We start from the raw sequence: 14,953 nt of genomic DNA on the forward strand, positions 1-14,953 counted from the left end.
TGAACCGTGAAACGCAACTGAAACTAAAACAAGAGAACCCGTTTTTTGTTTTACATGTATTAGCACAGTGTAATTGCAATCCCAACACTGAATCAAGAACAGAATAAATACCAAATACTTTCATTGACATTTTAAAATATTTTGTGAACATATTTGCGCATGCTGTATTTTGTAAAGACTTATTGTATGAATTAATTTTGGGGTCTGAACTATTTGCATCCCCTTTCTAAAAAAAATTTGGATGCTTTTGAAATGATATTTTCAAGCAGGCATTCAAGCTATCACATCTAAAACTTGACTTTTCATAGTTGGAATTTTTTCTTATTTCCAGTGCTTTTGTTTGCCTCTTACACCAAGATCACTGACTTGTGACAAACTCCTTCACGCCACCCTACATGACTCAAATTCATATTAAGAGAAACATACGACAAGCCATATGTTCTAAAGAACTCGGTCAAGAAACACCACATCACATGTTCTCCCAATCCACTACTTGAAGATTTATTATAACTTTCAAATAGAGTGATATTTTGGGGGTGGGAGAGGAGAGGGTACTAAGATAGTTATACTAATACAACTCCTACTGTGGATCTAAATTCCCCCTAAGCTGCCCGGCCACGCAGCTGCCTATTACGCCCCACACAGGGGCTCAGGGCCACGGCCAGGGGAGAAGGTTGCCTCCCCGCCGGCTCCAGCATGGACCTGCTGCAGCTGGCCAAGAGAGAGGGGCCACTCCTGGCCCCGGGAGGGTTGGAGGCGGGGGACTGGCTGATGTGACCAGTGGGGAACTCTGTGCTCCTGCAGCAGGGGTGGGGCTTCGAGCAGAAGAGATGGTCTGGGCAAGGGGCTAGCCTCCCCGAGCCTGGGGTTCACCCGCTGTCCATGAGGTTACACTTAATCTCACTGGGATTCTCTCGCTCGATAGCAACCCCAACAACGCTGCTGGGCACTGACTGGCAGAAAGTTTAACAGCCAAAGAAGCCAGCCTATAAACCCTGCAGTTACAAAGGCACTATAGCAAAGAACAACCCTGGTTGCAATTACAACGTTTTGGGCATGGCTACACTTGAAACTTCAAAGTGCTGCCGCGGGAGCGCTCCCGCTGCAGCACTTTGAAGTGTGAGTGTAGTCGCGTGCCAGCACTAGGAGAGAGCTCTCCCAGCGTTCCTCGTACTCCACCTCCACGAGGGGATTAGCTTAGAGAACTAGGAGCGCGGCTCCCAGCACTGGGGCACTGTTTACACTGGCGCTTTACAGCACTGTAACTTGCTGTGCTCAGGGGGGTGTTTTTTCACACCCCTGAGTGAGAAAGTTGCAGCGCTGTAAAGTGCCAGTGTAGCCACAGCCTTAAAAGAGGTTTTAAGAAATGTGGGGTAGAGCTTTTCTTAACTTTTTCACTTGCCTAAAAAGCAGATAATGACGATGGGGAATGATTGTCATTGGTCCAGCCTCCACGAGGGGGATAGCTCCCAGCACTGGTGCACTGTCTACAATGGCACTTTACAGCTGAAACTTGCAGCGCTCAGAGTGTGTTTTTTCACACCCCTGAGTGAGAAAGTTGCAGAGCTGTAAAGTATCAGTGTAAACAAGCCCTTAGATAGACTCCTGTCTGCACCATTTAATGAGATGTTTAAAAATCAAGCTTGAACACAATTTAAATTGTACAGCCTAGCACTGGCTTGCCCAAGTAGCATAAGTAGGGAGGGACCATGTGAGAAATACAGGAGAACCTCAGAGTTACAAACTGACCAGTCAATAACACATCACATCTGAAACTGGAAGAATGCAATTTGGCAGCAGCAGAGACAAAAAAAAGCAAATACAGTACTGTGTTAAGTATAAACTACTAAAAAAATAAAAGTTTAAAAAAAAGATTTGACAAGTATGGAAACTGTTCCTGTGCTTGTTTCATTTAAATAAAGATTGTTAAAAACAGCATTCTTCTTCTGCATAATAAAATTTCAGAGCTGTATTAAGTCAATGTTCAGTTGTAAACTTTTGAAAGAACCACCACAACGTTTTGTTCCGAGTTACAAACAATTCAGAGTTACAAACAACCTGATTCCTAAAGTGTTCGTTACTGAGGTTCTACTACTGTATGTTCAAAAATCAGGTACCAGGAGAGATTCTTACCAAAACTACAGGACTTGTATGACATTCTTCGGTCCCTAGAGAGACAAGATGTGTGGGGTAGTAGTTTTTATTGGACCAACTCCTGCTGGTGAGAGAGAAGCTTTCAAGCTTACACAGAGCTCTTCTTTAGATACTAGCCAGAGAGAAATTGGAGTTTAAACTAAGCTTATGCCCTTTTCTGAATTCATTTTTTAAGACAGTACAGGCCAAGCCTAACTTTTACAATTATTTTATGTCAGTGTAAGCAGTCTTGGACAGGTTAAGTGACTTGCACAAAGTCAAAATGAGTAAATGACAGCCAGAAATAGAACCCAGAAGTCCTAAATCTGTGTCCACAGATCTAATGTCTAGGCCATCTGCACACAAGAGGAAAATCCTAACTTTAAAATGGATATGGTCAGACCAAAGCCTCCTATAGACTCTTTAGTGAGTAAACGCAGCAAGACATGTCATTCCTCCCTCCCATTTCTTTTCCCCACATTTTATCATCTTGAAAACCTGTTCTTTTCATTTAAGAAAACTCCTTTTCCCCCACCCCTCTAGATTCCTGACATATTTTCCTTCCACTGTGAAGAATGAAAGCTAATTCTCTTTCCCCCCCACCCCGGATTCAAACTGCAATGATTCCAGGGCCATTGCAATTTAAGACTCCCTTCCCCCAGTCTTTAAATGTCCTTGGTCATTTAAACCTGATCATCTCAGCCAGCTTGTATGAGACCCAGGGCAAATCTACACTACAATGCTACATCAGCACAGCTGTGGCACTTCTGGTGAAGACATGCTGGAAGACCGCTTTCCTGTTGGCATAATTACTCCACCTCAGCGAGAAGCAGAAGCTTTATCAGTGGGAGAGCATCTCCTGCCAACGTAGTGCTGGTGTGGACAGTGCAAAATTTGTGTTGTTTGGGGGAACGGGGGGGAGGGGGGGGGATTTTTCACACCCCTGAGCAATGTAAGTTATATCAACTTAGGCTGGAACCCAGACACTCTTGTCACTGGACCATAAGCAAGACATTTCCACACAGACCTGGAGTTGGAAGATCTTAACTCAAGCCTGTCCTTTAACTTGAAAATTACTGCTGTCAAGATACCAACCCAGCAAGAAGGGAGGGAAAACAACAAGACAAAAAAACCCACACAGACCTCATTTCAGGGTTAAAAGAAAGGCTTGAGTTAAGGTCTTCTAACTCCATGCCTGTGTAGCATTCCCATTATAAATGCCATCTGATAGGGCTTTTAGTTCTCCCATTCTAAATTGCACTGAGCTGTAATCTGGCAGGCAATCTTCAGATAAAGTATGTATTTAAACATTAAAACACTTATTGGGAAGTAAACTGCATCTACAATATTTTAAGTCCCAGTTTTCATTTTATTTTTAGGGGGAATTTCAAATCTACTAGACAGAAAACTTGAATTTCATCTTTCCAAGATCTTCCATCATGCCAGTAGTTAGAAGTATTTGTGCTGAGATTAAGGCGGTCTTGTGCATGGCCCATCTCTTTTGGTGATGTCACAACCATTATCATAAGAATAGACAGATGTCACAAACAGATTTAACATGTCAATGCAGGATCAGTCTGAAGGAGAAGCTCAGCTCAAAAGGAGAAAGAGCCCCAGTTACTGAATATTACCAGTTACCTAAACACAAGCAAATAACATCCAAGTAAATGGTGTATATTTACTTCTGGTTACCCAATAATGTAGTGTTGGGCTGTCTGCCCCAAGGAATAGAAAAGCAGTCAGTATCAGAGGAAGTTGGCTGAAAATTAAAAGCTACATAAAAAAGGGTGGGTTTAGGTTTTTGTTTTAGTTTACATTTTGTGAAAAGCTCCCACTTTGTCTACCAACTACCTGTCCTGCCAACTCTGGGGCTCCTCAGTCAACGGACCATGAAGGAGAACCCCAGGGGGAAGATGGTCCCAGAGGCTAAAACTATCTCAACTCCAAGTAACACCTCATTTGATTAAATGACTCAAACAGTACTATGTTAAAGCACACTAAGGAACCTTTAATGTAGGCCCTGGTGGTGCACACGAACCAATTAATGACAAACATTAGGGCACTTTAAGTAATTTGTGCTATGGGAGTGTGATTTCTAACCATGTGGACAAGCCCTAACATTCACTTCAACATCATATTCCTCCCCCAGAGCTCTCAGTTCACCACCAGCTAACATTACCTACCGCAAAAATCAAGATACCCAGGATTCAGACTTCTCTAATCAAATAGAAAAATAATGAAGTCATCCATAAGAGCCTTGCAAGAGGAAGAAGCTTCCCTAAAAGGGTAATTCCAGATGCTGTAATGTTCACCGTAGTCAGTTTACTTTGATCAAAGGAGGGGAACAGGGCAAGGTAGATTTCATTAGGAGGTCAGAATGAACTTACTGGTTGAGTTGCCTTGCATCTGGATGATGCATTTGGATTCTTTGCTGGTCTCTCTGGAATTGAAGGGCCTGACCCGGACAGCCACCTTCACAGAAGCTCCCGACATTTTGATGTCCTATAGTGTTGAGTCCAGAAATCAGATGCAAAGGTTTTTTTTCCTTTTTATGATCTCTTGGAGTTTTCTAAAGAGAAAGTAAGATTCAGTTACTTTAAAAATACATTCAAGACAGATTACATTAATCAGTAATCTTGCCTCAGATTAACACATTACAAATTTTTATGTCTATTCAGAGAATCCAAAGCTAGAGATATCCCCATCATGCTCTTAGCCAATGCCCATGTCACCCAATGCATACTGCTCTTGAAGTGAACAAATAAGTGTTTTCACTCCTTGCCTCCCTTCCCAGAAAGGAGTGGAGACTAGCACTACTGGCATCTCTTGCTCTGCCCATAGCATCAGAGAAAAGGACCCCAGGTCTTTGTGCTGTTTGCTTTTTTCACCGGCACACAAGCTTAGAGAACATCGCGAACACCCAGGGATTTTCTCTGTTCAAAGTAAATTAAAATCTTAGGTTACTGCTTGTACATCTATCAGAGTAACAGCCGTGTTAGTCTGTATTCGCAAAAAGAAAAGGAGTACTTGTGGCACCTTAGAGACTAACCAATTTATTTGAGCATAAGCTTTTGTGAGCTACAGCTCACTGTAACTCACGAAAACTTATGCTCAAATAAATTGGTTACTCTCTAAGGTGCCACAAGTACTCCTTTTCTTCTTGTACATCTAGTGTCCTTCAAGCAGACACTAGAGAGACAAAGCGACTTGCCTTTCAAAGGGATTTCCACCTAAAATTTCTACCTCATCAGATGTTAACCAATATATTCATCTGCTCAAATCACAATAAAAATATTTATGGCTCAAGTGCCGTCACATCCAAATGATTGAGCATTTTTAGTGTACAAAACAGTGCACTGCATCCAGTTCTAAACCAGGAGGCAAGTCCACTCCAGATAACTGTGCAGGCCGGAACCAGTACACCCTGGAACCTTCGACATCTCTGCTTAAATACTATTTTATTAAACAGGTAAAGTCCAAATTCCTTCTGCCAAGGCTGGGTCTGTGCTGGATATAGCTCTGTAAGTGTGGATATATGGGTCAGAGCACCCAGAAATTGATCCCATAGTTAACTAAACTCTGAATCTCCAATGAAAGAGAGCATTTTTATTCCAGGCTTGGACCGGGAAGTACAAAAGTGATTCACCAGCTGGTTTAAAAAAAAAGAAAAAAAGTCTTAGGCATGGCCTAATTCATTCTATGATATTTTTACATGGCACAGACAGATTTAATTAAAATTGCATTACTTCACCTCACTAATTGCATCACAGAGAGGGAAAGGTTGTTTCATCCCAGAAAACAGGACAAGTTATTTAACAAGGATGCAAAAAGAAAAGGAGGACTTGTGGCACCTTAGAGACTAACCAATTTATTTGAGCATAAGCTTTCATGAGCTAAGGTGCCACAAGTACTCCTTTTCTTTTTGCAAATACAGACTAACACGGCTGTTACTCTGAAACTTAACAAGGATGGTTTCACAGTAGCATCCCATGAAGTGAGCTGTAGCTCACAAAAGCTTATGCTCAAATAAATTGGTTAGTCTCTAAGGTGCCACAAGTACTCCTTTTCTTTTAACAAGGATGTTCCTCCTCTCAAGAGTTTATCAAGGTAGCTAACCAGGTGATTGATTACAGTAGACAACTAAAATCGTAACAATGATATGCAACTGCATAACAATGTAACTAAGGTGACAGAACTAAGGTATGCACAGGGTTGATATAAGGTATGCACCTCCTTCTCAATTGCTGCTAAGACAAACAGAATTTAAACCAAGTCTCAGGAAAAGCTCTTCCACAGAGTAAAGGCCAATCCAACCAGAGCAACTCCGAATGGCCTATGATGATCTGCACAGTGATGCAGATTCTGTATTTCACATATAGATTACCCTCCCCAGATGGTTATTCACTGCAGGCCAACACTACAGAACATTCCCTGCATGGCAGGTAGCAACAAACACAGGACTTCATCACCATTCCTTACCCTTATCAGATGACTTAAAAAAAAAATAAAAAAACCACACACACACACACACACACCCCTTCACCTCCTAAAGTGATATGATCCCCGCAGACACCAATATACTCTAAGGAAAAATACATTATGTCAAACTAATGTTCAAATGAAGGTGCATATTGCTGCTGAAGATAGCAACTTGCCTGAATAGAAGCAATTTGCTGAATTGGTCATGAAATCCAATTTAGGGAAAGATTCAGCACTCCCTAGATTAACCTGATACAAACTTAATAGACAATGGATCCATGTGGCCCATTAGAGGAGAAAGTCATATGGTACATTCTCACACAAAAGAACTAGATTTCACAAAGCGGACAGAAAGCTTTTTGCTGGGAATGTGCTATCTGAAATTTTACGAGATACTTTGCTGAGTGGTTCTTTTCTTTCTACTCCCCCCCACGCATCCTGATAAAGAACTTGAAATATTTTTGACATTTTGTTAAGCAGCTACCTACAAGTCCTAGCAAATCCGGAGTAAGTAAGTAGGGCCATCAGTTAAGAGGATATTTTTAGAAGGTAAATTCCCTAAACTTTTGAAGTTGTTTAATTTCACAAAAATCCTTGGTTTGTATTATTGCTTATTTTTCCTTCCGACCGTGTTACTGAAGCAGTCAAATAACTGTCCCTTCTCTTATCCCTGGAACTTCAGAGCCCTGCATAAGACTGAATTTTAGTAGACATTTTGCAGCTATGTGTAAAATTTTAGTTGAAAGTACTCTTTGCAAATTATTGCCCATTGTGATGCAGCTGGTTAAAGCATAAATAAGTCAGGCATTTGCCAACTGTGGTATACCTTCACTTTCTTCCATGTTAATTATTGAGTCACAGTCTGTGAAACAGGAACTAAGAGAAAACGTATTGAAAGCTATTCCAGTGTCAGAAAAGTTACATGTCCTACTATTAGGCTGCAAAAAGTACTTTTGTATCCTCTACTTAAATGCTATTTTGTAACTTTCTACAGCATAAGAAATCTCCCTGCAGCAGGCATAGGGATATGAGTGAGGCACCATTTAGTCACAGCTCTCCAGTGTTTTGTTTTGTTTGTTTTTTAAACTTGAAACAAGTCACTTTATTGAATGTAAAGTGTTACAAATACAAAGAAACAAAGATGTGATTTTTTGGTACAGAATGACATTATCGAACAGTAGATGCATGCACTGCTGGGCAGCAAGCTAGGAGACCTACTGAAACCCATGGGTGGCCTATGCTGAGGAGCTGCAGCTCACGAAAGCTTATGCTCAAATAAATTGGTTAGTCTCTAAGCCCTGGTCTACACTAGGACTTTAGGTCGAATTTAGCAGTGTTAAATCGATATAAACCTGCACCCGTCCACACGATGAAGCCCTTTATTTTGACTTAAAGGACTCTTAAGATCGATTTCCTTACTCCACCCTGACAAGTGGATTAGCGCTTAAATCGGCCTTGCCTGGTCGAATTTGGGGTACTGTGGACCCAATTCAACGGTATTGGCCTCCGGGAGCTATCCCAGAGTGCTCCATTGTGACTGCTCTGGACAGCACTCTCAACTCAGATGCACGATTGTTGGCCGTTGCTCTGACGCAGGGAGGGGCGACTGACGACACGGCTTACAGGGTTGGCTTACAGGGAGTTAAAATCAACAAAGGGGGTGGCTTTACATCAAGGAGTATTTCAGGCAGGACTTCATGGAGGGTTCCAATAAGAAATGGTGCACCTAAGTTATTGTTCTTGTTGGAACAAGGAGGTTAGTCTGGCCTCTGATTGATACATGGCTAGATTTACCTCGCTACATCTTCTCTGTGAGTGACTGCAGTGTGACCTAGAGGAATGAGTCCCCTAGACAGGGGGCGGGGAGGGTTTGCAAATGAGTACAAAACAAATCTGGTCTATTTGTTGTTTTGATACACTCCATCTATCTTTTATATCTTTGGCTGGCAGCAGACGGTGCAGAAGGACTGCATGCCGTCCACATCTCATGGCTGCTCGGCAGAAGATGGTACAATAGGACTGCTAGCCATCCTCATCTCTTGCCTGCCTGGCAGAAGATGATGCAATAGGACTGCTAGCAATCCGTATCGCCTGCCTGCTCACCATAAGATGGTTCAATAGGACTGACTGCAGGACTAAAGAGAATGACCTGATCAAGTCACTCCAAATTTAGTCCCTGCGCCCATGTCCGCCCAGGGGCTCCTGATCGACCTCACACAGGCGACCAGGAGCACCTCGGACATGACGATGACGGCTACCAGTCCTGTTGCACCGTCTGCTGCCACAAGGCAATGGGTTGCTGCTGCTGTGTAGCAATGCAGTACCGCGTCTGCCAGCACCCAGGAGACACACGGTGACAGTGAGCTGAGCGGGCTCCATGCTTGCCGTGGTATGGCGTTTGCACAGGTAACTGAGGAAAAAAGGCGCGAAACGATTGTCTGCCCTTGTTTTCACGGAGGGAGGGAGGGAACGGGGGCCTGACGATATGTACCCAGAACCACCCGCGACAATGTTTTAGCTCCATCAGGCATTGGGATCTCAACCCAGAATTCCAATGGGCAGCGGAGACTGCGGGAACTGTGGGATAGCTACCCACAGTGCAACGCTCCGTAAGTCGACTCTAGCCTCGGTACTGTGGAAGCACTCCGCCGAGTTAATGCACTTAGAGCATTTTCTGTGGGGACACACACACTCGAATATATAAAACCGATTTCTAAAAAACCGACTTCTATAAATTTGACCTAATTTCATAGTGTAGACATACCCTAAGGTGCCACATGTACTCCTTTTCTTTTTAGTTCTCACTGTCACTGTCCCCCAGGGAGTGCTTGTGATGGAAGCACACCTGGATGGTCAGAGGCTGTATTTCATCATCAGGAATCTTGATTTACACAGAGACCAATGGATTCTTCACTAAAATTGGGTTTAAATGGGGGAAGTGACAATTATAAAAACACCAGCCCTCTCTCCCAAATAAAAATGGTAAAGAAGATCAAAAGACTGCAAAATGTGCAAGCTTTAACTTTATGAAGTGTGGGATGTGCAGTTCCAGAAGTGAGGACAACGCTACCACTCACAATACTATTCATTTAGAACCTTCCTTGGTACAGAATCTGGCTGCCAGACTGGCCTGCTTTTCTCCCTTTGTGACACATTTACAAGCATCACAACAGCAGAATGGTGTAATGGAAGTTCTAGAAGCCCTCACTTGTACTGCAGGGCAAGTATTTTACTTCATTTGAACTTTTCCACTCATTAATTCTTTAAAACATAAAATGATTTGGGTCATGTTTCTTCCCTCCCACCCCCAAGTACCTAATTCTATCAAAACCTCAAGAAAACAGTTCAACCATTTATCTAAAAGTCTCAGTCATCTGCTGGCCCTTTTGCAGAAAAAACAAAAACAAAAAAACCACAAGGACAAAATGCTTTCTGACAAGTTTCTCTTTAGTAATGACATTGCTTATTGGTGGATCAGAATTTTTTTTCCAATAAGGACGTTTCCTGCTGGAGTGTCTAAGAGAAATCAATTCCCTTCCTCCAAAACCCAGGTTAATCACTATCAAGCCAGCTTTGCATGCTCCAAGCCGAACATACAAAATACATTTCATACTCTGTTCTTTTCAGTAACACCCCCCATAAGAATGAGTTCCCTCTATACTTCCAGCAGCAATGCTGCAGACAACAAAATTCATGAAAAATGGAAGCAGCTGGATATCTCTGAACCTCTAGAGATCCCACATGAGATGATTTGATGGAGTATGGGGAGTGAGGCCCCATCAGCACGCAACCATCCACAACTGGAATACAAAAAGCCAGGTACTGCTCGCTCCCAAGCGTACTTTTGCAATGCTGTCTCCAACAGCACCAGATGAATTTAATCACAGCTTTCCAGGGACACCAAAGGGCCTCAAAACAATACTGGGTTTTTCATTCTTACTAGTCAAGCCATATTTTCAGATAACACATTCAACTATAGTCAACTAATTTTATAAATAGATACACCTTATTCATGTTAAAAGACTCTACACACTGACAGGATGCCTGTCATATGCAGGACATCATGACTGAACTATAGGCTGAAAGTTCAGACACAACTGGATCACTAAAATAACAAAACAGTCCATAGGACACACCAATAAACTGTTTTTGATGATAAATTTTCCACGTTTTCAGATTCTCTTTTCCTACAGTTGTAGTTACACTGCACCTCATTTTACCTCAATCTCAGCTCTGCTACTTTTCACAGCTAAAAAAACAAATTAAAGTTGTTTGCATAGGGTTACAAGTGGATTCCATACACCTTCATTACTGTCTCACTGAACAAGGTCGCTTTCCGATACATTGATACAGCATGTAGTCTAAGACTCCATTAGCTTCAAATTTTGCTGAAATTAGAGTCAATTGTTTGTACTTATACAACAATTTTAATCAGACCTAAAAGCATTTAAGATGGGTTCATGCCTTTCTAACATACTGAAGCATAGCGAGGTTAAGTTACTTACCCATGGTATCACATTGCTGCCAGCAGTGAATTAGAAATAGACCCCTGATACTCTTACAATGACAGAACACAGCCTCCGTACGGAGTTGTCACAAGACATGCATCTTGCAAGAAAACAGCAGCCGGAGTTCATAGACTTTGATAGGTGTTTAGGCCAATAAGATTCACAAGCTCAAATTTTGTTCCTTATACTGCATAGAAAGTTACCAATAGATTCATCCCAGAATGAATCATTTTCCTAATGACTTGGAAAGAGTTTGTTAATGGTCTATTCTTAGGCATTTGTTAAGCATGGTTTCAAACTGGGACAAAAGTGAAGTAAAAGACTGAATGCTTTCATAAGAAAATAAGAATATGGCTATACTGGGTCAGACCCATGGTCCATCTAGCCCAGAATCCAGTCTTGCAATAGTGGCCAGATGCTTTAGAGGAAATGAACAGAACAGAGCAATTTCTGAGTGATCCATCTTCCCCTGTTATCGAGTTCTAGTTTATGGCTGTCAGAGACTGAGGGATACCCAAAGCATAGGGTTGCATCCCTGACCATCTTGGCTAATAGCTATTGATGAACCTATCCTCCACAAACTTCTCCACTTCTGTCTTTAAACCCAGTTATACTTGTGGCCTTCACAACATCCCACTACTTCCACAGGTTGACTGTGCGTTGTGTGACGTTTCCAAGCAGTTTGCAGGTGTGTTTCAATCTTGTGACTCTTCCTTTTTAGTTTCTGTTTAACTAGCTTCACATTTTTGTGTAGTTCCCCTTTTTGGAGTTAAATGCTACTGAGATGGGCATCTTTGGTATTTGCCCTGTTAGAAGGATGTTAAATTTAATTACATTATGTTCGCTATTACTAAGCATTTCAGTCATATTCACCTCCTGGACCAGATCCTGTGAGCCACTTAGAACTAATTCAACAATTGCCTCTCCCCTAAATCATGAATTGCACTGTCAATGCTTTTATTATGTCTTTAAGATGAACCATCACCTGGTTCTCAAACTTAAAGGTGAGCAACACCTGAGCATCTAACTAGGTATTTGTCAAGAAAGAAATAAACCTGATTGCTGCCTCCTATCATATTCATATTAACATATTTCAAACTACTACTAATTCCACCCCCAATCATTTAAATATCTAAATTTGTCATTAACAAGCAACTTTTAGAAGTATTTACTTTTTACCATTTTTCACATTACGCAAGGTGACAAATACAATACACTGGTCAGTGTCCTCTGGGCTTCTAATACACTGTTACTAGTACAATGTTTGGGTTAAAACATGAGCACATTTAAATTTTTCTTCTTTTTTGCTAAAGCTTAAAAACTCAAAAAATTCTATATATTTTGGGGTTTTGTACAACCACTTTAAAATACAAGACCTAGACGTGAGGCCTATAACTAGTTGAGAGTTTCCCTTTAAATGAAGTTTTCAGCTATCTAAAGCGATTTTGTAAGTTACTAGTCACAATAGTACCTTGAGGAACACAAGGATTCAGGCTTTGGTTGCGGTCACCAATTTTTATTTTGTCCCCAAAAAAGAACATCTATTTTAATTAAATGGAAACTAAGGGCAGAATGGAACTTGAGAACAACGATATTAGGGACTTGGGTGAATAAATAAATAGTGACAAGCTGAAAAACCAGTTAAACGGCATAAAACCAAGTTGATGGTCTTATAGCCAGACCTCCATCTTCAAGTAGCAAATGGAGCTTAGGATCTCCATACAGGATAGATATTTGAGAAATGACAAACTATTGTATCACCTCTGATTAAGCCAACTGGCAATTACACAATAACTGAAAAAAATTCTGAGTTCTACATCTCTTAGGATTTTACCAGCACAGTGTGTTACTTTTTAAATTAAAAATGGGCTCCTAGGTAACTGTAACCTAATCACTGCACCATCATCAAAAAGATAACAGGGGCAAGCAGAGAGATTAGCCTGTGGAAAGTTAGCACAGCAGCTGTTCAAAGCAATAAGACTCCATGAACAAGAGAACCATAAGGACTCCAATTTTGGGTACTCCACCAACTATCAGACAAAAATAACAGCCTGAGACATCAGCTGGATTGCTGCAGTGCAGGCTGCCAAATTACTTTGATTTTTTTTTCCACTTTAAATGAAAGCGCTGAAGCCAGCTAAAATACTGAATACAGGCACCTGGATACAGTGTCAAAAGCCTTGTCATTAGGAGGACTTCCCACACAAAGGAATGAAAAAGGAAATAAATAAAGGATTGCAATCAACTGATCAGCACACAGCACTAAAGGGAAGAACTATTAGTTGAAACACACTGAACAATGGACTATGAACATAACTTTACTCCTAAGCTTGATTCTGCATTTTGAAAAAAAAAAAAGAGAGGAAAAAAAAAGGTAAAATTCAACCCGGCACCAGTGACTGGCAGTACTAATCCGCACCCTGGATTTAGCGGCTGTATTCAGTCAGTGACCCCACAGCTGCCAAGCCTCTGCATTCTCTGTCTCCTGCCCCCTCCCTCCCGATTTAGTTCCTAGAGGATTGTCCGTTCATCATCCCAATATGGCTGCCCTGGTAATTACGCTGTTCTGAATGCAGACGATGCAAGCACTATGGATGGGTCCCAAAACGCAGTAAATCCCCTTCCCTTCTGGTCTTCTCCCCCACCCCCACCCCCTTCCTCAGGGGATGCTCTGGGACCTTCCTTCACTCACAACCCTGGGGGGAGCAAATACAGCCTCCCCCCAGGCAGCCTGGAAGATGAGGACGCAGAGTTGCGGCTCGACCCACACTTTGGGGAGAAGAGAGGATCTGAGGACCGGGGAGACAGCAAAGGCTCTGGCACCGAGCGTCTCCCGGGGGAAAGGGGAGACTGGGGCGCCGGGTCTGGCCGGCGCAGCAGGGAGGAGGAAAGGCTGCAAGCGAGCTCCACGCCCTTGGGCCGCTGCACTGACAGCTCCGCGGAATCTCCCCTGCCAGCAAAGCTCCAGGACCAGCGTCCCCTGCCAGAGCCGCCGGGGGTGGGGGGGCTCCCCCGAACCCCTGCCAAAGCTACCAGCGGCCCCAGCCCCCGGGGAAACAAGCGGCCCCCGCCCATCCCCGCCGCATTATGGCGCCTACTTTCCCCCCCCCCACCAAGCCTCTCCCCCCACCGCCGCCGCCGCCTCGCGACCCCCCCCTCCCCGGGCGGCTTCCCCGTCCCCGGGCTGTTCCCCCCGGCCACGGGCGGCTTCCCCATCGCCCCCAGGGGCTCCCCTCAGCGCTCACCTCGGGGCGGGGCCGCAGGCCGCGGACAATGGGCGTCCAGCGGGGTCCGCGGCGCGGTCAGCAGGAGGAGACGGCGCCGGCGGAGACGCGCAGAAGCAGAGAAAGGAGGAGAAGAAAAGGTCCGCCCAGCCCCATCACGGTGCCCCGGGACAGACACGGAGCCCAGGGCACCCCCGGATCGGGAGGGAGAAGGAACCCCCGAGAGGAGACAGCAGCAGCTGCGCGGCCTCGGAGCACCGCTGGCGAACTGACGGCTGCGATCCCTCAGCCCAGCAGCGCCCCGCCCCCATCACCGAGCAACGCCACCCGCCGCCAATCCCAGCGCGGCGACGCCCCTTCCCCCAATCCCAGCGCGGTGACCTAGGCTGAGCGCCCAATCACATCGCGCCACTCCTCCAATCACAGCCCGAAACAGAAGAATGGGCTCGTCCAACTCATGGGGAGGGGGAGAGAGGAGCTGCCCCCTTGACCAATCCCACTGCGAAACGGCGTTAAGGGTCCGCCCCTTCTTGTCTTTGGCCAATCAGCGTTCGAAAGAAATTATTCTCCTTTCCCCCCTCGCCTATGAAGATAAGCGAGGGGGCGTTT

At 43.8% G+C, this 14,953-nt stretch overlaps 1 protein-coding gene across 1 annotated transcript in view; it reads right to left on the bottom strand.

Moving 5' to 3' along the window:
- Positions 1-14,468, bottom strand: part of KIF1B (kinesin family member 1B) — a 147,900-nt gene extending 133,432 nt beyond the window's left edge. Inside the window, exons 1-2 of the mRNA XM_077837050.1 lie at positions 14,366-14,468; positions 4,521-4,702 (exon numbers count right to left, since the gene is read on the bottom strand). Of these exons, the coding sequence (XP_077693176.1) occupies positions 4,521-4,626 (106 nt within the window). The 5' untranslated portion in view covers positions 4,627-4,702; positions 14,366-14,468. The remainder of the gene's footprint in view (positions 1-4,520; positions 4,703-14,365) is intronic.
- Positions 14,469-14,953: the final 485 nt, after the last annotated feature.

This window comes from Eretmochelys imbricata, chromosome 18, assembly GCF_965152235.1.
Source record: "Eretmochelys imbricata isolate rEreImb1 chromosome 18, rEreImb1.hap1, whole genome shotgun sequence".
NCBI lineage: Eukaryota > Metazoa > Chordata > Testudines > Cheloniidae > Eretmochelys > Eretmochelys imbricata.